This window comes from Erinaceus europaeus, chromosome 1 (genome assembly GCF_950295315.1).
Source record: "Erinaceus europaeus chromosome 1, mEriEur2.1, whole genome shotgun sequence".
NCBI lineage: Eukaryota > Metazoa > Chordata > Mammalia > Eulipotyphla > Erinaceidae > Erinaceus > Erinaceus europaeus.
The window spans coordinates 70,917,033-70,938,972 of record NC_080162.1 but is presented as its reverse complement, the minus strand read 5'-3'; the positions used below and the strand labels follow the sequence as shown (position 1 = coordinate 70,938,972).

At 52.6% G+C, this 21,940-nt stretch overlaps 1 protein-coding gene and 1 long non-coding RNA gene across 4 annotated transcripts; one reads left to right on the top strand and one right to left on the bottom strand.

Annotated features, from left to right (window-relative positions):
- Positions 1-3,095: 3,095 nt before the first annotated feature.
- HSPA12B (heat shock protein family A (Hsp70) member 12B) lies at positions 3,096-21,782 on the top strand. Of its 3 annotated transcripts, none has more exons than XM_007539540.3 (14): positions 3,096-3,348; positions 4,199-4,301; positions 7,245-7,304; positions 8,892-8,989; positions 10,004-10,128; positions 13,274-13,460; positions 13,772-13,876; positions 14,389-14,505; positions 17,210-17,384; positions 17,948-18,034; positions 18,354-18,458; positions 18,560-18,818; positions 19,233-19,336; positions 20,372-21,782. In XM_007539540.3, the coding sequence occupies exons 3-14, from the start codon at positions 7,262-7,264 to the stop codon at positions 21,025-21,027; spliced, it is 2,061 nt and encodes a 686-aa protein (XP_007539602.1). In that variant the 5' UTR covers positions 3,096-3,348; positions 4,199-4,301; positions 7,245-7,261; the 3' UTR covers positions 21,028-21,782. The 3 variants fall into 3 exon arrangements, with proteins under 3 accessions (XP_007539602.1, XP_060043201.1, XP_060043193.1); XM_060187218.1 differs by having other exon boundaries at positions 4,158-4,301; XM_060187210.1 differs by having other exon boundaries at positions 4,136-4,301.
- On the bottom strand, positions 19,769-20,373 carry LOC132537491 (uncharacterized). Its single transcript, XR_009548947.1, has 2 exons — positions 20,094-20,373; positions 19,769-20,059 (listed from the first exon to the last, which is right to left on the bottom strand). It is a non-coding gene; the product is annotated as an uncharacterized LOC132537491 (long non-coding RNA).
- Positions 21,783-21,940: the final 158 nt, after the last annotated feature.

Here is a 21,940-nt window from a genome sequence, read left to right as displayed (position 1 = left end):
GGGAGTGGTAGACTCTTCGTGCCAGCACCAAGCCCCCATAGTAATTCTAGTAATTTTCTTTTTATTGACAATTAAAAAATTTTTTTAAAGAGTAATGCAGAGGGCTGTTGAAATAGCTCATTTGGTAAGGGCTGGGTGGTGGTGCACCTGGTTGAGTGCACACGTTACAGTGTGCAAAGACCCAAGTTCAAGCCCCTAGTCCCCACCTGTAGGGGGAAAGTTTCATAAGTGGTGAAGCAGTGCTTCAGGTATCTCTCTTTCTCTCTCCCTATCTGTCTCCCCCTTCCTCTCAATTTCTGACTGTCTCTATCCAATAAATCATTAAAGATAATAAAAATAAAAAATAGCTTAGTTGGATAGTGTGCTACTTTGCCATGTGAGTGACCAGGGCTCAAGCCCAGCCCCCACTGCACTGAAGGAAGCCTCTGTGCTACTTTCTCTCTCCCTCTCTCCTGTCTCTATCTAAAGGAAAAAAATAAAAGACATTCTGGAGTGGTGAAGCTCCATGATCCCCCCCAAAAAAATGCTGCAAGCAGAAGATTTTACAAGAAGAGGTCTGAGAAAGGGGAGCTTGAGAAACTCATGTTTTTGGATCTCCCCCTCTGATGAGTACAGGGCTGGTGAAAGTGTAGGATGGGCCCAAATGTGCACTTTTTTAAAAAGTTTTTATTTATAGAAAGGAGACATTGACTAAACCATAGGATAATAGGGGTACAACTCCACACAGTTCCCACCACCAGAACTCTGTATCCCATCCCCTCCCCTGATAGCTTTCCTATTCTTTATCCCTCTGGAAGTATGGACCCAAGGTCATTGTGAGATGCAGAAGGTGGAAGGTCTGGCTTCTGTAATTGCTTCCCCGCTGAACATGGGTATTGACAGGTCAATCCATACTCCCAGCCTGCCTCTCTCTTTCCCTAGTGGGGAAGGGGCACTTTTAAAATATATATATATATATATTATTTATTTATTTATTCCCTTTTGTTGCCCTTGTTGTTTTATTGTTGTGGTTATTATTGATGTTGTTGTTGTTGTTGGCTAGGACAGAGAGAAATGGAGAGGGAAAGGGAAGACAGAGAGGGGGAGAGAAAGATAGACACCTGAAGACTTGCTTTACCTTCTGTGAAGGGACTCCCCTGCAGGTGGGGAGCCAGGGGCTCGAACCAGGACCTTTAATGGGGGCTCAAACCAGGATCCTTACAATGGTCCTTGCACTTTGAGCCATGTGCGTTTAACCCACTGCACTACCACCCGACTCCCAAATGTGCACTTTTGAAAGCCCTCTCCAGCTGTGCTGTAGAGATAGGCTGGAAGGGCAGGGCTGGGAGCAGTGGCTTCCACGGGAGAAGGTTCTGAGCAAAGGATAGAGGACAGCCTGGCCTGGAGAGGCTGCTCTGGGGAGGACACAGCAGAGGATGATCCCTCCTACATGTCCCCACCCACTGGGGAGCAACAGGAAGCCAGTGAAGTCATTGGGTGGGCCCATCACACACTGGAGAGGAGGTGGGGGAATGCAAGGGGACACAGAAGTCAGTGGAGGACAGGGAACTCCAGACTCCTCCTGTACATGCCCACCTGGGCCCAAACCTTCAGATAGTGAAAGAGGACTCACTGGGATTACTGGCTATGCTTTTCCCACATCAGACTGGAAGCTGCCCCAAGGGTGGGGCCTGTGACTCCCATATCAGACGGAAGGGTGTCCTCAATGGGAGAATCAGCAAGAGGGTGCTAATGCTGGGATGACCCCTCCACCCATGGGCCTTTGCTCAAGCTTAGAGTCAGCTGCTATGACATCCAGAGAGGAGCCAATCTAGAGAACTGGGTGTGGGCTGGAGGACAATGCAAATATGAAGGAAAAGAGAAAAGAGGCCGATGAGAGCTCCCTCCTCACAGTAATACATCCATGCTCCCTGGCTTTGCTCAGTGTCTGGACTAAAACAAAGACCCACCGACTGCCACCACACTCCTGTCACACACAGATACAGATTTGGACAAACATACACAAAAACACAAGGGCATGCATATGTGATACTCCCAGATGTGCATGGATACATACAGACATTCCAACAGACTCACATACACTTACTCACAGGGACACACATGAAGCTGGCCAGCAAGGGGTGTGAGTACCTGTCCGCCTTGCCAAGAGGGGTGCCAAAATCCAGACGAGTCTGGATTTTGGGATCTTGAGGCAGTGACTCTGGCCTGGAGGGTGAAAGTTCACGGGAAGAGGCACCATCACTGGAAAGCCTCTTGGATGAGCAGAGAGGAGGGAAAGTGTTGCCTGGAAGAAAACCAATCCCCACAAAGGTGGGCAAGTGTGTGTGTGTGTGTGTGTGTGTGTGTGTGTGTGTGTGTGTGTGTGTGTGTGCTGGGGGAGCATTGCGCTGCTCAAAGAACTGCAGGAGGCTTATCTAAGAAGAGGATTGTGTGAGCAGACAAGAGGCCAGGTCCTCAGAAGGGAGAGACTAGACTGAGCAACAATCATTGGCCCCCATGCCACCCCTACCCAGCCTAAAGTTTCTGTGAGGCCATAGAAGAGAGGAAGAGGCCCAGGCCCTGCCAGAAAGGGTGTTTGTGTGTGGGAGGGGGGAAAGCAAGGTAAGTCCGCTGCTTTAGAGGAGGCTGGCAGAACTGTGAGTGCTCCCAAATACACCCAGAAGAGGGTTGGGTGCTCCTGCATGATGAGATCTGAGAGATGCCCCTGCTAGGAACCCTTCCTGCAATGTCCCAACCTTCAGTGAGGGCAGAGCTCGGCCCCAGGGGGCTCAAGGGCCCTCCCAATCTCATTCAGCCTCTTCTGTCTGACCTTTGGGGACAGTGCTAGGGATGCGGGGTGGCGGGTGATCTATCTGGGGGAGGGGGGCTGAGAAGACCCTGCAAGGCTCAGGCTCTCCTCACAGATAGGTTGGCTTAGGTTGAGGCCCCGAAGTGGGCCTGTGGGGGCAGGGCGAGGGAGCCCCTCCGCAGCCGGGCTGCAGTTGACGGACGAGGGGTCTGGAATTCCTCTTCCCCTCCCTGCACCGCCCTCACCAGCCCTCTCCACCCCCTGGGCTGCTGTTGGGGCGGAGGAGGCCCGGCGGGGCGCCTGGCTCTGGCGCGCAGGAGGGGCGCAGGGAGGGGTCTGGGACTCCTGGCCAGGCTGGGCCCGGGGAGGCCGCTCAGAGGAGCAGGCCCCGCCCCGGCCGCGCACATCTGGGCTGGAGCTCGGCCATCCCGCGCGGGGTGGGGGCGGCGCGGCAGGCGGGCTGTTGGCGGCGCACGTCGAGGGCTGGGCGGGCAAGACCACCGCCTGGGAGCCCCGGGGCGCAGCGGCAGCGCAGTCGTTTAGCTGTCCGGAGAGCGGAGGTGAGTCCAGGGCCGGGGGTGCAGCCGGACCCCAGGTAGCGGGCTGTCGGTGGAGACCTCGCCATGGGCTTTCTGCCCTGCTGACTGTGCTGGGGGACTGGTCTGCCAGTCCCTCTCCGCTCTGAAGCTGCGCTTGCGGGGACGCCGAGGGGTAGAGAACTTGCACTTCCGTACTGTTTGGGAACCCTACACGCTCTGCAGAGAGTGGGGATGCTGGAAAGGGTCGTTAGTGGGGCGGAGTGAGGGGCTAAGGTAGGAACCAGGACTGCTCCAGGGAGCAGGTTTGAGGAGGCTGGAGGTGGAGACCCCAGGGTTGAGCGTGATTTGGGAGGGGGGTGACCCTCTGGGGAGGGGGCTGTCCTAGGGTCGGAGGACCGGGAAGTTGGAGTTGAGCCCTTGTTCCAGATTGTGGACCAACGGGTCAGCGATACCAGCTTGGGCGTTCAGGTGAGGTGGGCTTCCAGGGGGGCTAGTCAGCGAAACTAGCTTGTGCAGGGGAGGGTCTGGGTGGGAATTACTCTAAAAACATGGACTCCCTGTGAGACCAGCGAGCACAGGCAGCCCCGGAGCCCCAGAAGGTGAGGGAGGTGAGAGGGGCCTGCCTGGTGGGCAGAAGGTGGGAGAGGCTTCAGGTCTGGACTTGAGGGACCGAGGTTGTTTGTGAACTGGCTGCTCCCATGATGAGGACCCACCGAGGTGGGGCAGGATGTATGGACTGAAAAGCTGAGGACAGGGAGGGACTGCAGCCCCCTCCAGTTTTGGATGAGGGCGCTTCTTCACTCCACAGACGCCTCCCTTGTCTTCTTGAGGGCTCATTTTCAGAGAAGATGGGTTCCGATCTGCCCCGTAGGCCCTGCATCTACCTGTGACCTCTACCTGCGGATCCCAGTGAAAAGAAAGGAAGGGAGGGGAGCAAAGCTGGGGCATCCTTTGTCCTTATTGGTGGAGAACAGGTATGTGTGGAGCACTGAAATCCAGTAACACCTCTCTCTTTCTCTCTCCCTCTCTCTCTCTCAGAGAATTCTCTTCATCAGGGACAAAAAAAGTGAGCTTGGGGTGGGGGCTGTCTGTAATGAGTGTCTTAAGTCTCTATTCAACCACACCCTGTCCTGATAGGTTATGCCTCTTGGGAAGAAGTCAGGGCCAAGGGCCAGGGTGAAGCTGAGATTAGAGAACACTACCAGGCCAAATATAGGGGTGAGTCCATGGGTAGGGTAAAGGGTCTTTCCGGGGGAAGGATAGGATCTAGGCCAGAGTTTAGCATGTGCTTATAGCCAGGAAATAGTTGCTTTCTATGTAAATCAACCTGCACCACTTAATTATTCTGATAATGAAAATATCACCAGTATGAAAATAATGGTGATCCGTTCAGCCTCTCTTCCCCATGCTTCCAGCTATATACTCTCCCTGGACATTGCTTTTGAGAACTGAGGCTGTTGATCAGCATCTTCCTTGCATATTTCTCTGTGTGTGTCCCTGGTGCTAAGTGGGCTCCCAAAGATAACTGGGGAATGTGTGCATGCTTGCCTGGCCACACCCTCTTCTTCCACCATGTAAGAAATCAGCAGGGTCCGTGGGTGGGGGCAGATAGCATAATGATTATGCAAAGAGACTCTCATGCCTGAAAGTCCCAGGTTCAGTCCCCATACCACCATAAGCCAGAGTGGATCAGTACTCTGGTAAAAAAAAAAAAAAAAAAAAAAAAAGAAAGAAAGAAAGAAAAGAAAAAAAAAGAAAGAAAGAAAGAAAGAAAAGAAAGCAGCAGGGTCCTTCTCTAACACAAATCACTTTGGATCTTCCCTCTCTCCATAAAGAATTCGGAGTGGCTAGGATAGCAGTCTCAAGATCAAAATTCTGCACCCACCACATGAAAGAAAAGAACACCTGCTCATTTTATCTGACTCCCTGGCTTTATCTACTACCTTCCTTACCTGGACTTAGTCCTCACACACACACCCCCATGTGACCCATTTTACAGGGAAGGGCACTGTGCCACAGAGAACTGACAACATACTCTAACTAGGAGCCAGCACAGGATTTTGCAACTCTGAGACCCCACTGTAGGAGCACTGGTTGTACCAGGCACTCAAAGATGGCTGATAACTGGGCAAATTTCAGAGAGCTGGGAAGATTATACGCATAGGATTTGAGTGATGATTCCTGAAGTTCTGTTTCTTGGTGGATTTAAATGATTTCTTCTCCAGCTACAATAAATAGCCTTGGTCCAGAAAGTCCATTCATTCATTGAACAAAGTATTTCTTTGGCACTGAGCATAGAATCTGGCACAAAGAACTGGTCAAATAAGTTTTTACAGAAGAGTCAAAACAGTGAACAAATAGAGCTGCCAGTTTTTCCCTTGTGGCCTTGATCCAGTGGTATGAGTATGTCCTTTACTCTCACAGAGGGAGAGAACACTGACTTATAGTTCTTGCCAATTTCTGCAATATAAATACTCCCACCATGAGTGATTTCAAGCTAGCCACATGAAAACTGTGAGTGCAGAATTGGAAATGGATACATATCATCAGTGTTTGAGAGCTAGTAGGAACTCACACTCTATCACGTCTCTTCTTTTTTTTCTCTTTAAGAGTTTATCTATTTACTTATTAATGAAAGAGATAAGGGGAGAGAAGAAGAAAAAACAGCATCACTCTGGTACATGTGTTGTCAGGAACTGAACTAGAGACTTAATGCTTTATCCACTCTGCCTCCAGTCCACCCATCAGCATTTCTTCACTCCCTCAGCTTGAGCTGGACACAAGTTCCTCCTCTGATTCTGATTCCCCAGCACCAGCTAAGCACCTGAGATGGCCCTGGGACCTTGGGTGTCTAGGAATCTCCATGGTGCTAGCCACATAAGAGTATCTATCCTGAATGTGTCCGCTAGAGGGTTGGGTTGTGTGAACTGTACATGAATAGGGCGTGTGTGTGTGTGTGTGTGTGTGTGTGTGTGTGACAGTACCCAGCTTTATCTACCTGTGTTATGTAAGCAAAGTTTTCTGATTGGGCCATCGGCTCCGGAGAGGGAGTAGGGCCCATCTTTGTTTAGCGGGGCTGCCAAGCTGAGGACAGTAGCATTGAGTCTGGGAAGGTGAAGCTAAAGCTTCTTTCACTCTTCCTGCAAGCTCTCCATTCCTCCAGCTACTGCTCACCCATCAACTCCTGATCTCAGCCACACTTCTCAAATGTCACCTCTATCCTCTCACCCTCTGCTGGCTCCTCCCCTGTGCCCGCCTGACTCCCATCTCCATTATCCCCTGAAATGCAGCCCAGCATCCTGAAAACAGCCTCACCTAGCAATGTCTCCAAGTTTTCCAGGCTCCACACCCTTCTCTTATGATCCTCATGGAACCACAGGTCTCCATCTTCTTGGCCAGCCCTCCATCCTCTACTCACCTCTCCTTTCCCTTCTCCAACTTTACTCTTGGCCAAGCCACCCATGACAGTGGCTCTCAAAATTACACCTCCACTCCAGAGTGCTCCCCACCCTCAAGATCACATGTCATTTTGTTCCTTGGTACACTTTCTCTGTCCATTTTGGTGGCATAGTGGCGTTGTGGATGTAATCCTTTAAGTCTTTATCTGTTGGACTGGGAAAATAGCGTAATAGTTATGCAAAAAGACTTTAGTGCCTGAGGCCTCAATATCCCAGGTTCAATCCCCAGCACCACCATAAAACCAAGTTGATCAGTGCTCTGGGGAAAAATAAAAGAAAAAAAAAAGTGCTTATTTGTTGGAAGAACAAGCTGAAGAATTTATTAGTAAAAAAAAATAATGGCTATGATTTTTTTTCAAAGGACTCCAGCCCAAAGTAAGTAAATTAAATGAATAAACATTCAGTGAGGAAACAGAGGAACAAGTAAATGCCATTCTGCTTGTCTGTTCCTGTTCACAGCCACAGGGTCTGCAAAGATGCTGGCTATCCCGGAGATGGGCCTACAGGGGCTGTACATTGGTAAGACACCTCCATGTCCTCCCACCACCCTGTTCACCAAGCCTGGAGACCCACCCTGAGTCTGTCCACAGGTGCCTCAACCAGCAGAGGTTCCTCAGGGCCATTTTGAGAACCTGTGTGTACAGGGAGGGTGGGTGCACACAGAAGTGAGTAAGAGAGGGGGAGAGAGAGAGAGAGTGTGTGTGTGTGTGTGTGTGTGTGTATGTGTGTATGTGTGTGCGTGTGTGCGTGCCTGCCTGCCTGCCAGCCTGTGGACAGGTCTTTTTGCACAGACCCTGATGTGAGAATGTGTGTGAATCCCATGTGCGTGCCTGCCTGCCTGTGGCTTGGCCTGGGAGCAGGTTTGGGCTCTCTGCGGGGGTGGGAGGCCAGGAGGCAGGAGGGACACTCCTCAGGAAGTCCATTCACAAAGACCTGGCGGGCTGGGCCCTTCCTTCCTGCCTCCCTTCCCAGGCTTGAGCCACAGTAATCTGGCCCCTCAAACTAGAACTGGTGTCTGGACTAAGCTGGCAATGACCATCTATCTGGGAATGTAACCACTGTGTCCCTGCCCCTCCCATGTGTTCCCAGGGGTACCCCAGGTCCAGAGAGTCCTGAATAGGGAGGGCCATACAGCAGACAGCTGGTGAGGGAACTTAGGCCTGGCCCTGGCTCAGACTGACAAACCTGCTTGACTCTGGGTTCACACATTTCCTGATGACTGAACCTTATAGCTCACAGGAGCCTCAGTAAAGACCAGTGTGCTGGTAGTGAGCCTAGGGGATGTCCAGCCCTCATGCTCTGGGCTGTCTGGGCCTCCAGGCCTGGTCTGAGCTGCTTTCATGGGGCTACTCTGCATCCTCCCACCAGAACCCTGGGCCTGGAGAGGTCTGCTACTCCCGTGTGTGTGTGTGTGTGTGTGTGTGTGTGTGTGTGTGTGTGTGTGTGTGTGTGTATGTGTGTGTGTGTGGCGCGCGTGTGTGTTTAGTAGGGGAAAGGCACTTGGAATCAGACTTCTTAGTGTTGTGAGTACCCCCCATAGCTGAGGGCTGGTTGGGGGAGGGTGAAGAGCTCCCCTCCCATGATCCTCCCCAGGCAGCACAGCTTCTGGACCTGTCTGGCCCTTAAGGGGAGTTGAGAGTTTGGCTCCCTCAGGTCCTAATTAGAACCATATGTCCAAGCCTTAGGGGGGAGGGGAGCAATTCTCCCCACCTTTTCTGGATTCTCCACCCCCTACCTACCCCAGGAGTCCACCCACACCATCTCCCCTGCCTTCCTGTCTCTGGCCTTGGTCTCCACCCCCAACCCCCCCCCCCCACACACACACACACAGTGCTTCTCTGTGTCTCCCTTTTCCTGCTGTGTTTGAGATGCCAGGAGACAGGCCCTAGGTACTGGTCACCCTCGAGAGATAGGTCACTTCTAAATGGTAACAGGCCCTACAGCCACCTCCCTTCCTTCCCCTTTGAATCCCCCCTTAGTTCCCCTTGCTTAGGGCACCCCATGCCTTGGCCCAGCAAGGACTAATGAAGAACTTCCTGATCCAGGCCTGAGGCCCTCCACCAGCCCCTTGCCCTGCATATGCCAGAGTGACTTGTCTTCTTGCAGGTTCCAGCCCAGAGCGCTCCCCGATACCAAGCCCTCCCGGCTCACCGAGGACACAGGAAAGCTGTGGCATTGCCCCTCTCACACCCTCACAGTCTCCAGTAAGCAGATGTCAGGGTGCTGGGTGTCTTGGGTGGTGTGCAGTGGGGTCATAACTCAGAAAGTAAGGTCTGGTGTCTCGCAGAGCCCTGCTAGGGCATGGACCCAGCTGGGAGTGCCCCCATGTCTTCTGCCCCTGTATACTTGAGTCCTGCTCCCCCAGAAGCAGGAGCCTTAGGTGTGGGGATAACACTTACTTACTGAGGTGATTCCAGGTAACTAATGCCCAGCTTCAGCCTCCAAGAACAGGCAGGACCATTGTGACTAGCCAGTCTGGGGCAGACGTACTTCTGAGCATGCAGTTTTTCTAGGTCCTCAAAGCACGGAGGCCTGCCAAAGTTGCTCCCCTTCCTTTCATCTACAGCCCCTCCTTAATACAAGTTCTCTTCTGGGAAAGAGATGGCACACTGCAAAAATAGAGCCTGAAAACTGTAAGCTTGAAGTATTCAGCACGTAACCTTCTCTTATTCGCTCTGGGTCACCCCACTGGGATGGCCTCACTTTGGTGATCTAACCTGGGAGGCCCTTGTTTTCAGGGAGTCCAGACTAGGGAAAGACAGGGAACACTCTCTGGGCACAAGCATCTCTGCCACAGAACCTGAAAAAGTCTGGCTATGCCACTGTGATCACAAAGAACAAAAGGGTCAGGTGTATACAGGCCTGTGAGCTGTGAGGCTGCCCAGAGGAGCAAAATTGCTCCCAGCTGGGCTGAGGCTGGGCCAAGGGTGGACAGGCTGTGGAAGTGTGTGATTTGGGGGTGGGACTAAGGCAGTTTAAGCAGAAGGCGACAGAAGACTGGGGGCAGGAAAGCTGGAGCTTGAACAACTTACATGTGCCTCCTTGAGAGGCTGTGGGCTTTCTAGGTAGTTGGGGGGTCTCCAGGGCTCAGTCTTGGAGGGGAAGGAGGGATATCCAAGTTGGTGGGTGAGTGGGGAAGGCTGGTCTGGACCCCAGCCAATAAAGGACAGGGTCCCCCACAGCAGTCAACCTGACCTTGAGGGCTCTTACACTTGCAGAAGCCTGAGGCACGATCCCCACAACCAGCCCCCTTCTCCGTGGTGGTAGCCATAGACTTCGGCACCACATCCAGTGGCTACGCCTTCAGCTTTGCCAGTGACCCTGAGGCCATCCACATGATGAGGTGAGGGCGGTGGGGGTGGGGGTGGGGGTCCTCACCCTAGGTCACACCTGGGCCCAGATGTACTCTCAATGTGGAGAGACATAGGAGGCTATCTTAGAGCTCCTTTCATCCCTAGTCTGGGGCTCCCTGCTGGGGTAAAACATCTGAGGATACAGGCTGGGCCCCCAACCTCACTTGGGGCAATTCCATGCCCTCTGCCAGAAATTCTGGCCTTTGCTTGTAATTTTAATGTTTTGTTTTTTAGCTGTAACAACCATACAATAAAATACACAAATCTCTTTCTTGGCTGATAAGTAAACACACAATACACATTAAATATGCATGTTTTCTTTTTTTTTTTTAATTTTTTATTTTCTTTCTTTCTTTTTTTTTTTTCTTTTTCTTTTTTGCCTCCAGGGTTATCGCTGGGGCTTGGTGCCTGCACTACAAATCCACTGCTCCTGTCGGCCATTTTTCCCAAATTGTTGCCCTTGTTGTTTTGCTATTGTTGTTATTGTGGTTGTTGTTGTTGTTGTTGGATAGGACAGAGAGAAATGGAGAGAGGAGGGGAAGACAGAGAGGGGAAGAGAAATATAGACACCTGCAGACCTGCTTCACCGCTTGTGAAGCGACCCCCTCTGCAAGTAGGAAGCCGGGGGCTCGAACTGGGATCCTTACACTGGTCCTTGCGCTTCACCCAGCCTCCTGCATGTTTTCTTTTTTTAATTATTATTTTTTTATTATCTTTATTTGTTGGATAGAGACAGCCAGAAATCGAGGAGGGGAGATAGAGAGACAGAGGAGAGACACCTGCAGCACTGCTTCACTACTCACAAAGCTTTCCCCCTACTGGTGGGGACTGGGGGCTCAAACCCAGGCCCTTGTGCACTGTAACATGTGGACTCAACCAGGTGCACCACCACCACCCCCATTTTTTTTTCTCTATCAGAGCACTGCTCAGCTCTGGTTTATGGTGGTGTGGGGGATTGAACCTGAGACTTTGGAACCTAGGCATGAGAGTCTATTTGCATAATCATTATGCTATCTCCCCCACTCAACAGATGTGTGTTTCTTTTTTTTTAAATTTCTTTATTAGGGAATTAATGTTTTATATTCAAAGATGTGTGTTTCTAAAATAAGAGTGGGATAGCATACAACTTGTCTTTGTTAAACTTTCATCATAATTCTGTAGATATGTCATACCATACACAAAGAACCACCACTTTCTTTTAATATTGATAGATGTATAGTGTTCTGTGGTATGCATGTGTCATGATGTATTGATTCTGCTATTAGTAGTTTTAGGGTTTATTTCCCCTTTGATTTATTTATTTATTTTGTGGTTGATGTTAGAGATAGGAAGAGAGAGAGAGAGAGAAAAAGATCCAGAGCATCACTCTTTTTACCTAAATTCTTTTTTTTTTTTGTGCCTCCAGGGTAATTGCTGGGGCTTGGTGCCTGCACTATGAATCCACTGCTCCTGGAGGCCACCTCTTCCCTTTTGTTGTCCTTTTTGTTTATCGTTGTGGTTATTGTTGTTATTGTTGATGTCGTTGTTGTTGGATAGTACAGAGAGAAATGGAGAGAGGAGGGGAAGACAGAGAGGGGGAGAGAAAGGTAGACACCTGCAGATCTGCTTCACCGCTTGTGAAGCGATTCCCCTGCAGGTGGGGAGCCGGGGGCTTGAACCTGGATCCTTAAGCCGGTCCTTGCACTTTGTGTCACGTGCACTTAACCCACTGTGCTACCACCCGGCCCTCCCAGAACATCACTCTTAACACGTGCTGCTGGGGATCAAACTCAGAACCTCACACTTGAGAGTCCAACGCTTTATCCATTGTGCCCTCTCCCAAACCACTTATTTTCCATCTTAATATGCCACAGCACGTGTCTTTCTTTGAAAACTTGTGCAGGAATTTCCCTAGGGTATATTTCTAGGTCTAACATCTCAAATGGAAAAAATAAATAAATAAAGGAAAGAAAGATAGATAGAAAGAAAGAAAGAAAATTAGACCATTGAATTAACTCAACAGAGAAGGCACCTACTTTACCATGTTCATGACCCGGGTTTGAGGTTCAAGGCCCCAAGTCCTTATCCACTGCACCACTTCCCAAACTGTAGTCTCTTCTTTTTTAGAGAGAGAGAGAGAGAGAAAGAAGGAGAAGAGGGGGAGGAGGAAGGAAGGAGACACACACGGGGGGGAGGGGGAGAGGGAGAGAAAGAGACTATAACAGTTCTCCACTTAGGATAGGAAGCTTTCCCTGTACAGGTGCTCCCATGTGGCCAGAGGCCTCGAACCTGGTTCTTCACACATGGTAAAGTGTGTGCTTTTCTAAAGGCAAATGTGGGCATGCTTCTTCACTCTGACTTACAGTACACCAAGAGATAATTCCGATATAGCATTCAAGACCCTTCCTTATCTGATGATAACATTCCTGTATTTCTCTCTTGAAGCATCCTATAGCAAGTACACCTGACTCTCACACCTCTAAGCTTTTGTACATGCTGTTTCTACTACCTGGATTCCCAGTTCTTGCCCCCAAAAGGCTGCAGTGGTGAGCTTGGCCTACAGGGGTCACCCTGTCAGAGAAGGCAGAGGAAGGGAGAGATTTGTTGGGCAGGGAACTGAGCTAAGATCCCTGTGGTTGCTTGTGGAGAAGAAGGTCTGGGATCTCATTTAGGCTTGGAGGACCCCATGCACGGTGCAGCCGGCCGGGACAGGTCAGACAGGAATGTTCATAAAGTGCCTTGCAGGACCTGTGCCATGAAGATGGCATAGAGGAGGGTAAACTGTCTGGCTGGCAGAAGGCGACTGCAGAGGTCCACATCAGGACAGGCCCAGGCAGATAGGTGATGGCTTGCTGGTGCTTGTTAAGGGTGCAGGGAAATGGGGCCTGAGCACCTGGGGGAGCAGAAACTGGTAATGTTGGAGGACAGGAGACCCCATAAGCAGCATTTGTGGAGATTTAAGTAGATGCCAAGTACTACCCTCACTAAAACACTTAAGAGATAAATGTCATCATTATCCTCACTTGATACACAGGAAGACTGAGGATGAGGAGGCAAAGCCCCTGGAGGAGGTCACAGAGATGGTCTCAGCCAGTGCCCACAAAGGGAGGGTAAGATTGATGACCTGTGGCCATTGAGTGTCCTGTTTCTCCTCAGGAAATGGGAGGGTGGGGACCCAGGCGTGGCCCACCAGAAGACACCCACTTGCCTGCTTCTGACCCCGGAAGGTGCCTTTCACAGCTTCGGCTACACCGCCCGCGACTACTACCACGATCTGGACCCTGAGGAGGCGCGGGACTGGCTCTACTTTGAGAAGTTCAAGATGAAGATCCACAGCGCCACTGTGAGTCACTTTCTGGCTCTGAACTGGTTCCAGCCAGGGAGGCGGGAAGGGCGGGGCTCTGGGAGAAAAAGCAAAGCTAGAGAGTGAGGTGGGGGGCCTAGTGAGGGGGTGGGGCGGGAACCACGGTGTAGGGGGGGCTGGAAGGTGAGAAGATAGGGGTGGGGCTAAGGAGGGACTGGGCCTAAGCACTGCCCTAATGGGAGCTTCCGACCAGTGTAGAGCAGTGTGAATGAGAAGCTTCCAGAAAAGGCGTGATATTATGAAAAGAGGTCAGGAAACGGGGGCCAAAGCCACCATGTGTTCCTGGCCAGGATCTCACCTTGAAGACCCAGCTGGAAGCAGTGAATGGAAAGAAAATGCCTGCCCTGGAGGTGTTTGCCCATGCCTTGTGCTTCTTCAAGGAGCATGCCCTTCAGGTATGTTGTAGCCCATCTCTGTGAACCCACAAGTCCTTATGCACCCAACCTTCCCGCCTAGTACACCCCCTCATCCTTCATTCATCCCATAAGCACATGGAAATAAGAGAGTGGGGACTCAGGTGTGGCCCACCAGAAGACCACTGCCAGGGATCAAACGTCATCTTCTCCAGTCCCCTGCCTTCCAACCTGGTAATGCCTACATCAGACCATACATGAGTAGGGATGTTGAAATAGCTCACTTGGATAGACCAGTTTCAAACCTGGCCCCCACTGTGTTGAAGAAAGTTTTGGTGCTATGGTCTCTTTCATTCTCTCTTTCTGTCTTTATGACAAATAAGTGAATAAATAAGTGTACACAGAACTGGGCAAGGAGGTTGTTAGGATTCTTCCAACTCAGCTGGGATGTCCTTCCTGAAACTTGATTATCTGCTCCAGCAACCAAAGAGGAATGAAGGAAGATTCCTCCTCCCCCTGCCCTAACCCAAGTTAACAGCCCCCTTCTGCTTCAGGAGCTGCGAGAGCAGTGTCCCTCGATGCCAGATAAGGATACTGTGCGCTGGGTGTTGACAGTGCCTGCCATCTGGAAACAGCCTGCCAAGCAGTTCATGCGAGAAGCAGCCTACCTGGTGAGAATGTGTGGCCAGAAGGGTGGGCATAGGAGGTCCTGGGGATAGCCCCGTATTGCCATCCACTCCTCAAGCTTGGAACCACTGAGTCATGATGTAGACCTTCAGTCTTGATGGGCATTTTGGAAGGTTGTTACCACCAGGAGAAGAGGGATTGTGCCTGCAGGAAGAGGGTAGAGGGGCAAGGAGAGCCTGGAACACTTTAACAAGTATCTTAAGTCAAGTTTTCTGGAAACAGAGCCCAAGATGGGGGGATTCTTGTGCTTGTGGTGGACTGAAGAAGGGCTTTCAGATAGCAGAGAGTATGGGAAGGAGGGCAGGAAAAAGAGCTGGGGAGGAGTGTGATCTCAGCTCCTCTAGCCTAGTCTTGGCCCTATGGAGCCCTCTGGAAGGAGAGTTACAGCTTGGGGTTTTCCATGGTGAGGCAGTGTAGCCAGTTCTTTGTCCATCCATCAATCTGTCATTGCTGGGATGGGGAGGAGAAGGGTGAGGAGGAGAAGGTGGTTCCCATTGAGTTGAGAACTGTTCTCCAGAGAAAGGGGGGGGGGTGGGCAGCTGGGAGCCAGGAGCAGCCAGGAGCTGAGCAGAAACATCCCCTTCAGCCAGTGTCAGTATTTTCAGGACCACCACCACCACCATAGCCTGAGCCACTGAGTCTTTGAGCAGAAGAAATAGGACTATGGAATGATGAAGATAAGTGATTTGGGTCCATGTTTGCTGGTGTTCCTGCCATAAGAGATATTACCCGAACTGGGAGTTTGGAGGTAGCACAGTGGGTTAAGCGCACGTGGTGCAAAGCGTAAGGACTGGCATAAGAATCCCAGTTTGAGGCCCTGGCTCTCCACCTGCAGGGGAATCACTTCACAGGTGATGAAGCAGGACTGCTTTCTGTCCTCCTTTTTGTCTTCGCCTCCTCTCTCCATTTCTCACTGTCCTATCCAACAACGACATCAATAACAACAACAATAATAACTATAACAATAAAAAAAATTGGAAAAAAAGAGATATTACCCGAAAGGGAACTGGGAGGTAGCTCAGCTCTGGTTTATGGTGGTGCTGGGGCCTGGCATAAAAGTTATTTGCATAATCACTATGCTGTCTCCCCAGCCCTCTGTGTGTCTGTCTTTCCTGCCCTCTCTCACTAACAAATAGGAACTTCTAAAAAAAAAAAAAGTGATGGTGATCCGGGAGGTGGTGCAATGGATAAAGCACTGAACTCTCAATGGATAAAGCATGAGGTCCCAAGTTCAATCCTGGGCAACACATGTACCAGAGTGATATCTGGCTCATTCTCTTTCTCCTCTTATCTTTCTCGTTAGTAAATAAAATATTTTTTAAAAAAATGATGAAGGGGGTGTCAGGAAATAGCTTGTCTGGTCTCAGAGGGCAAACTCTACCAAGTACAAGGACCCAGATTCAAACCCCTGGCCACCTTATAAGAGCATTGTGTGTGGTGCAGCACACGGTGTCTCTCCTCTTTTTGCATTTATCTTCCTCTGTTTCCCTCATAAAATAAATAAATAAATAAATAAATAAATGCCACTGGGAATGGTGCAATCCTACAGCAACAGCAGATCCTCGGCGGCAATGAGAAAGAGAGAGACTCCCTCGATAGTCTGAAGAAAGAGGAGGCACATCACAGGCACCCCACTCTCCAGTGCAAATGGTATAGATAAAGGGAGGGCTCACAGCCTCCCAGAGCAAGACTCATTGCTTGATCTTGCCTTAGGAGCTTGGAGCATATACCTGAGGACATCCAAAGGTGATCTCAGGGCTGCCTGTGGACCCCACTCACAGGATGCCTGGGCTCCTAGGCTGCACAAGCCACATGTGGGCCAGGCAATGACCCCAGTGCTGGATTTGCAGGTGCCCATCATTGTCACCAGAGAGCACTAACCCTGGGCCCAGTGGGCACCCTCCCTGCAGAGACCAGAATGGAAGCAAGGCCATGCCCAACCAGAACAAGCACCACCCTCTGAGAGCCCTCCTGCTAGTGTACCCACCCTGCTTCCTCCACACTTTTCCTGACCGCCAGCTCAGGAAGGACTGGCTTTGAGCAGGATGTCCCCATGCCTATACCTCACCACCCCCACCTGGTCAGAATCCAGGGAATCCCACAAAAATTATGAAGTACTTCCCATGAGGATCCTCCCAGCCTGATCAGGAAGTAACAAGATCCCAAGTTTTTTTCTTCCTTTCACTGGCCAGTCCTGGTGCCTGGAATTTCACTGCTAAGAGTTTCCTTCCTTTTCTGTCACATTCCCTGGAACAGTTTTCTGGGTGTGGGGAGGCCTGTGGCTATTCTCTGGTGGAGAAAGAGGGGTCAGTGCACCAAGAAGAACCCCCTCACTATTTCCTGCCCCTGATGGTTACTCATTACACCCCCTCCCATGCACACACCATGCCAGCACCCCCAGTCAGTGCTCAGCTGGCCAGCTCTGCACCCATGGCAGAGACCCTGCCACATCCAAGCTCCCTCATGAAGCTCTCAGGTGCTCTAGGTTTCCACCCTGCCCAGGGGCTCTTCCTGCTGGGCAATCCCATGGCCCTGCCCCTCCCTAGTCTGACCATAGGGTGGCTTCAAGTTTGTGCAGCAGAGAGGGATTGGAGGGGCTGGGCATGAGGTGTGATGGTGAGGAAGTGGGAGCCCACAGGCTCCAGTCGCCCCACCCGTAGGTGCCAATCTCAAATGTGACATCCTCAGGCTGGTCTGGTGTCAAGAGAGGATGCAGAGCAGCTCCTCATCGCCCTGGAGCCTGAGGCTGCCTCTGTGTACTGCCGCAAGCTGCGTCTGCACCAGCTCCTGGACCTCAGCAGCCGGGCCCCTGGCGGTGGGCGTCTGGGCGAGCGCCGCTCCATCGACTCCAGCTTCCGGCAGGGTGAGTGCCACCTAGTAGGAGACTTGGAGGCTGTGACCCTCAGGGAGGCAGAGGGTCAGCTACAACCAACATGCAGGGGATTCCCCAATTTTGGAAGAGCCCTGTCTGAGAGGGCAGAAGCATCCCTGCTGCTCAGCTTAAAGGAAGAGCCTAATCTAAGGGAGTGGGGGAGAGAGGCTTTGCCTTGCTTTAGGGGAGCACTTTGAGGAAGGCAAGACTCAACCCAGTCCTGAGTCTGGGGGAGGAGGGGGAGGCACAGCCTGCCCAAGGAGGAAGGCAGTCCCCGCTCAGAGCCCAGGGTAGGGAGCTCCCCATTAAGTAACCACTGGACCAGATCACTCTCCCCTCCTGACGCATTAGCCCTGAGCCCTGCTGCCTTAGGGAAAGGTTCTGAGTGTCTCTGGATCCCCTTGAAGTTCAGCATCCCCTCCTCCCATTTAGGAGTTGGAACAACTTTCAGGAGCACTGGCTGCTCCTGGTGTTGATGGAGGATGGTGGCAGGAGGTTGGGGGTTCAGGGTGGTAGCTGAGGCACCTCCAAACATCAGTCCTGTGTACCCACAGCTCGAGAGCAGCTGCGGAGGTCCCGCCACAGCCGTACATTCTTGGTGGAGTCTGGCGTTGGAGAACTGTGGGCAGAGATGCAAGCAGGTGCGGGGACGGCTATAGAGGCACTCTCCTCTGGGCAGGAACATTCCTGAAGCCAGCACCAGTCCTTCGAGCACCTCCTCCCACCCCATTCAGCCCCATTCCTAATCCCACTACTCCAGGGGCTCCTCCAAGGCCTGAGATCCGGAGCCCCAGTGCCATTTCCTCCCCACTCCCATTCTGTGGCTCAAGGCTCAGGCTGATGCTTGAGACTCCACATCCCCCTACCCCAATGCTGGCAGTCAGAGCCAGACAGGGCTGGAGCCTGGGGGAGAAGGGTATGTGTGCAGCTGTGAGTGTGTGTTCACACCTGCCCTGGCAGGAGACCGCTACATGGTGGCAGACTGTGGGGGTGGCACAGTGGACCTGACAGTGCACCAGCTGGAACAGCCCCATGGCACCCTCAAAGAGCTCTACAAAGCCTCTGGTAAGTGGCTGGGCAGCATCCTTGGAGCCCCACACCCCTGGGCCTTGCTCCTGACAGCCATGTCAGAGCCCAGTCCCATTATGTGCTCCCGCACTACCCAGGTGGCCCCTATGGTGCGGTGGGCGTGGACCTTGCCTTCGAGCAGCTGCTGTGTCGAATCTTTGGTGAGGACTTCATCGCCACCTTTAAACAGCAGAGGCCAGCAGCCTGGGTGGATCTGACCATCGCCTTTGAGGCCCGCAAACGTACAGCAGGCCCGCACCGCTCAGGGGCACTCAACATCTCCCTGCCCTTCTCCTTCATCGACTTCTACCGCAAGCAGCGGGGCCACAATGTGGAAACAGCCCTGCACAGGAGCAGGTGAGCCTGGAGACCCCCAGCTCAGACATGCTGAGGGGTAGTGACCCTGCCCAGGAGAGTGGTGACCCTGCCCGAAGGGCAGAGGGGACCAGCCTGATCTGTGCACACACACAGTAATCCTATGGACTCTGCAGTCCCAACTGGGGCAAGACCCACAAGCCCTGGAAAAGGCCTTGCATTTACCCCTTTCTGTGTCAAGTAGTGCTCCTGGCTTTCCTGCCCAGAGGAGGGGGAAAAAGAGAAGAGGTGGGGGACTTCTTTCTTGGGACTTCATGCCCAGGATGGAAGCAGACCAGCATTGAAGCCCCATGAGAAAGTGGGTTGGATTTGTTTAGCATGCAGCCAGGTGCACTGAGGGCAGGGCCAGGCTCTGAACCCTGACTCATGGACCTGTACCCCCTTCACTGCCTACAGTGTGAACTTCGTGAAGTGGTCCTCACAGGGGATGCTCAGGATGTCTTGTGAGGCCATGAACGAGCTCTTTCAGCCCACAGTCAGTGGGATCATCCAGCACATAGGTAAGCCCTAAAGTTCCACCCTCTGCCCCCCACTCCTCCATACACACATACACAGACTCATAATCCCTACTAGTACCTAGAAACTTACACACATCCAGACTCTGCAAGGAGAGCCAGCATTGTCTGGAACCATCTTATGGAGGACACACTGTGCTGATTAAGGACTAGGAGGGGTGATGTGTTGCCTTGCAAGTTAAAGGACCTCTGGCCTCTGTCTGCCCACTTACAAAATGAGGTGAAAGGGTAGGATCCCCAAAACTGTTAAAGATTCAAACAGCTTATGTGTCTACGGAGGAAGCACAATGCAGTTAACTTGGTGTTCATTTTTCTAACATTTGCCTTATTTTATTTGTTTTTATTATCACTTTAAATTTATTTTTACCAGAGTACTGCTCACCTGATTTATGGTGGTACTCGTTATTAAACCTGATCTTATGCATGAAGGCCTTTTTGCATAACCATTATGACGTCACCGCAGCCCTTATTTATTTACATAATTAGAGCACTGCTTATCTCTGGCTTTAGTTGGTACCTGGGATTGAACCTGGAATTTTTGGTGTCTTAGGCATAAAAATCTTTTTGTATCACTACTATTTTATGTTATCTTCTCAAGACTATTCATGAGAGAGAAAACCACAGCATCATTCTGGCCTATGGCAGGGTTCCAACTTGCAAGCTCATGGTTGCAAGTCTAGTGCTTTAGCCACTGCACCACTTTTGCACCTCCTTCTTCTTCTGGCGTTTGCCATTTTTGCACCTATTCAGCGGTCATCTAATGCCCATGCATGTACATCATCACCTCAGGCTGGATGTGTGTGTTATAAAATCTTGTAGAACCTGTAAAGACTGCCAACAGCCCTCAAAGAAGAAAACACCCCGTGCCTGCTTTCATCAGAACCAGGCTACCAGTTTATACTTGAAAAGGCAGTTTATAATGAATGGCTCGGGGGGCACAGAGGGGTGGGCACCTGGTACAGCATCGTGAGCTCACGCCCTTTATCTCTCTCTCGTCCACCTTCCACCCTGGGCCCACAGAGGTGCTGCTGGAGCGGCCGGAGGTGCAGGGCGTGAAGCTGCTGTTCCTGGTAGGTGGCTTCGCCGAGTCGGCGGTGCTGCAGCACGCGGTGCAGGCGGCTCTGGGCCCGCGGGGGCTGCGTGTGGTGGTCCCGCACGACGTGGGCCTCACCATCCTCAAGGGCGCGGTGCTCTTCGGGCAGGCCCCGGGCGTGGTGCGCGTGCGCCGCTCTCCGCTCACCTACGGCGTGGGTGTGCTCAACCGCTTCGTGGCAGGGCGCCACCCGCCCGAAAAGCTGCTGGTCCGCGACGGCCGCCGCTGGTGCACCGACGTCTTTGAGCGCTTCGTGGCCGCCGAGCAGTCAGTGGCCCTGGGCGAGGAGGTGCGGCGCAGCTACTGCCCCGCGCGGCCGGGCCAGCGCCGCGTGCTCATCAACCTGTACTGCTGCGCCGCCGAGGACGCGCGCTTCATCACCGACCCCGGCGTGCGCAAGTGCGGCGCGCTCAGCCTGGAGCTCGAGCCCGCCGACGGCCAGCGCGACGGCGCAGGCGCGGCCCCGGGACGTCGCGAGATCCGCGCTGCTATGCAGTTCGGTGACACGGAGATCAAGGTCACCGCCGTGGACGTCAGCACCAATCGCTCGGTGCGCGCCGCTATCGACTTCCTGTCCCACTAGGCGCGCGGGCAGCCCGCCCCGCCCCTGCCGCTCCCGCCTCCTCAGGGGGGGGTCTGGGGAGCAAAGCGCCCGGCCTCGCCCTCTGGCCCGGCAGGACGAGGTCGCCGCAGGCTGGGTCGGAACACGCCCAGGCTGGCTATTTGGGACGGGCCCTGGACCAGCGCCAGTGCTGGGGTTGGGGCTGGGAGGCTGAAAGCCTCTGCCAGGGACTGCGGTCAAGGACTTTGAGGGTTTCCAGCCGGCGTTCCCACAGGGAGCATGTGACCCCGAGGACTGAATGCCCCAGGGCCGGCCTCTGCTGCGGGTGGGCGGGGGCTTCGCAGACAGTTGGGAGGGACCAAGCCAGGCCTTGGCTGGAGTGGCAGGGGCCACAGGAGCCAGAAGAGCCTGAGCGCCAGCTGACACTGGAGGGTGGCGAGTGGTCGACCCTAACCCTTCAAACCTCTCCTTAGAACCCACCCAAGAATGGCTGCCACCTGTAGAGGGCAGGAGCAAGCTACTGAAGGTGGTACCAAGAGAAGGCAGTTGTGAGGGAATGTGGAAGTGGGAGGGCTTTTCCTTCAGGACCAATGACCCACCTTCATACTCCAGCCACAAAAGGGCAGTGGGGGTAGGGGCTGAGGAGGAAAGAGGGAGCTGGTGCCAGCTCTGCCATCAACTCAGGTGTGCCATTAGAACATTTCCTGCCCCCAGGCTACAGCCCCACCTACCAAAGAACCCTCCTGTGGCAATAAAGCATTTATGCTCCAGTTGAAGATTGCCGGATGTCACCTAAAAAGAGGAAACCTGAAAACTTTCAACTGTACAGGAGTCTGGGAACTGACCAGAAGAGGGTGCTGCTTCAAGCACCCCAAATAAAACTCCAGAAGGCCTTTCTGGACTGGACAGAAGGCCCCTCTACATCCAAATGCTG

Excerpts from the sequence above, each read along its gene's own strand:
- HSPA12B (XM_007539540.3), top strand. The coding sequence starts at position 7,262 with ATGCTGGCTATCCCGGAGATGGGCCTACAGGGGCTGTACATTG. Across the intron at positions 17,385-17,947 it reads CGACTCCAGCTTCCGGCAGG|CTCGAGAGCAGCTGCGGAGG; the intron begins GTGAGTGCCACC and ends GTGTACCCACAG. Across the intron at positions 19,337-20,371 it reads TGGGATCATCCAGCACATAG|AGGTGCTGCTGGAGCGGCCG; the intron begins GTAAGCCCTAAA and ends CTGGGCCCACAG.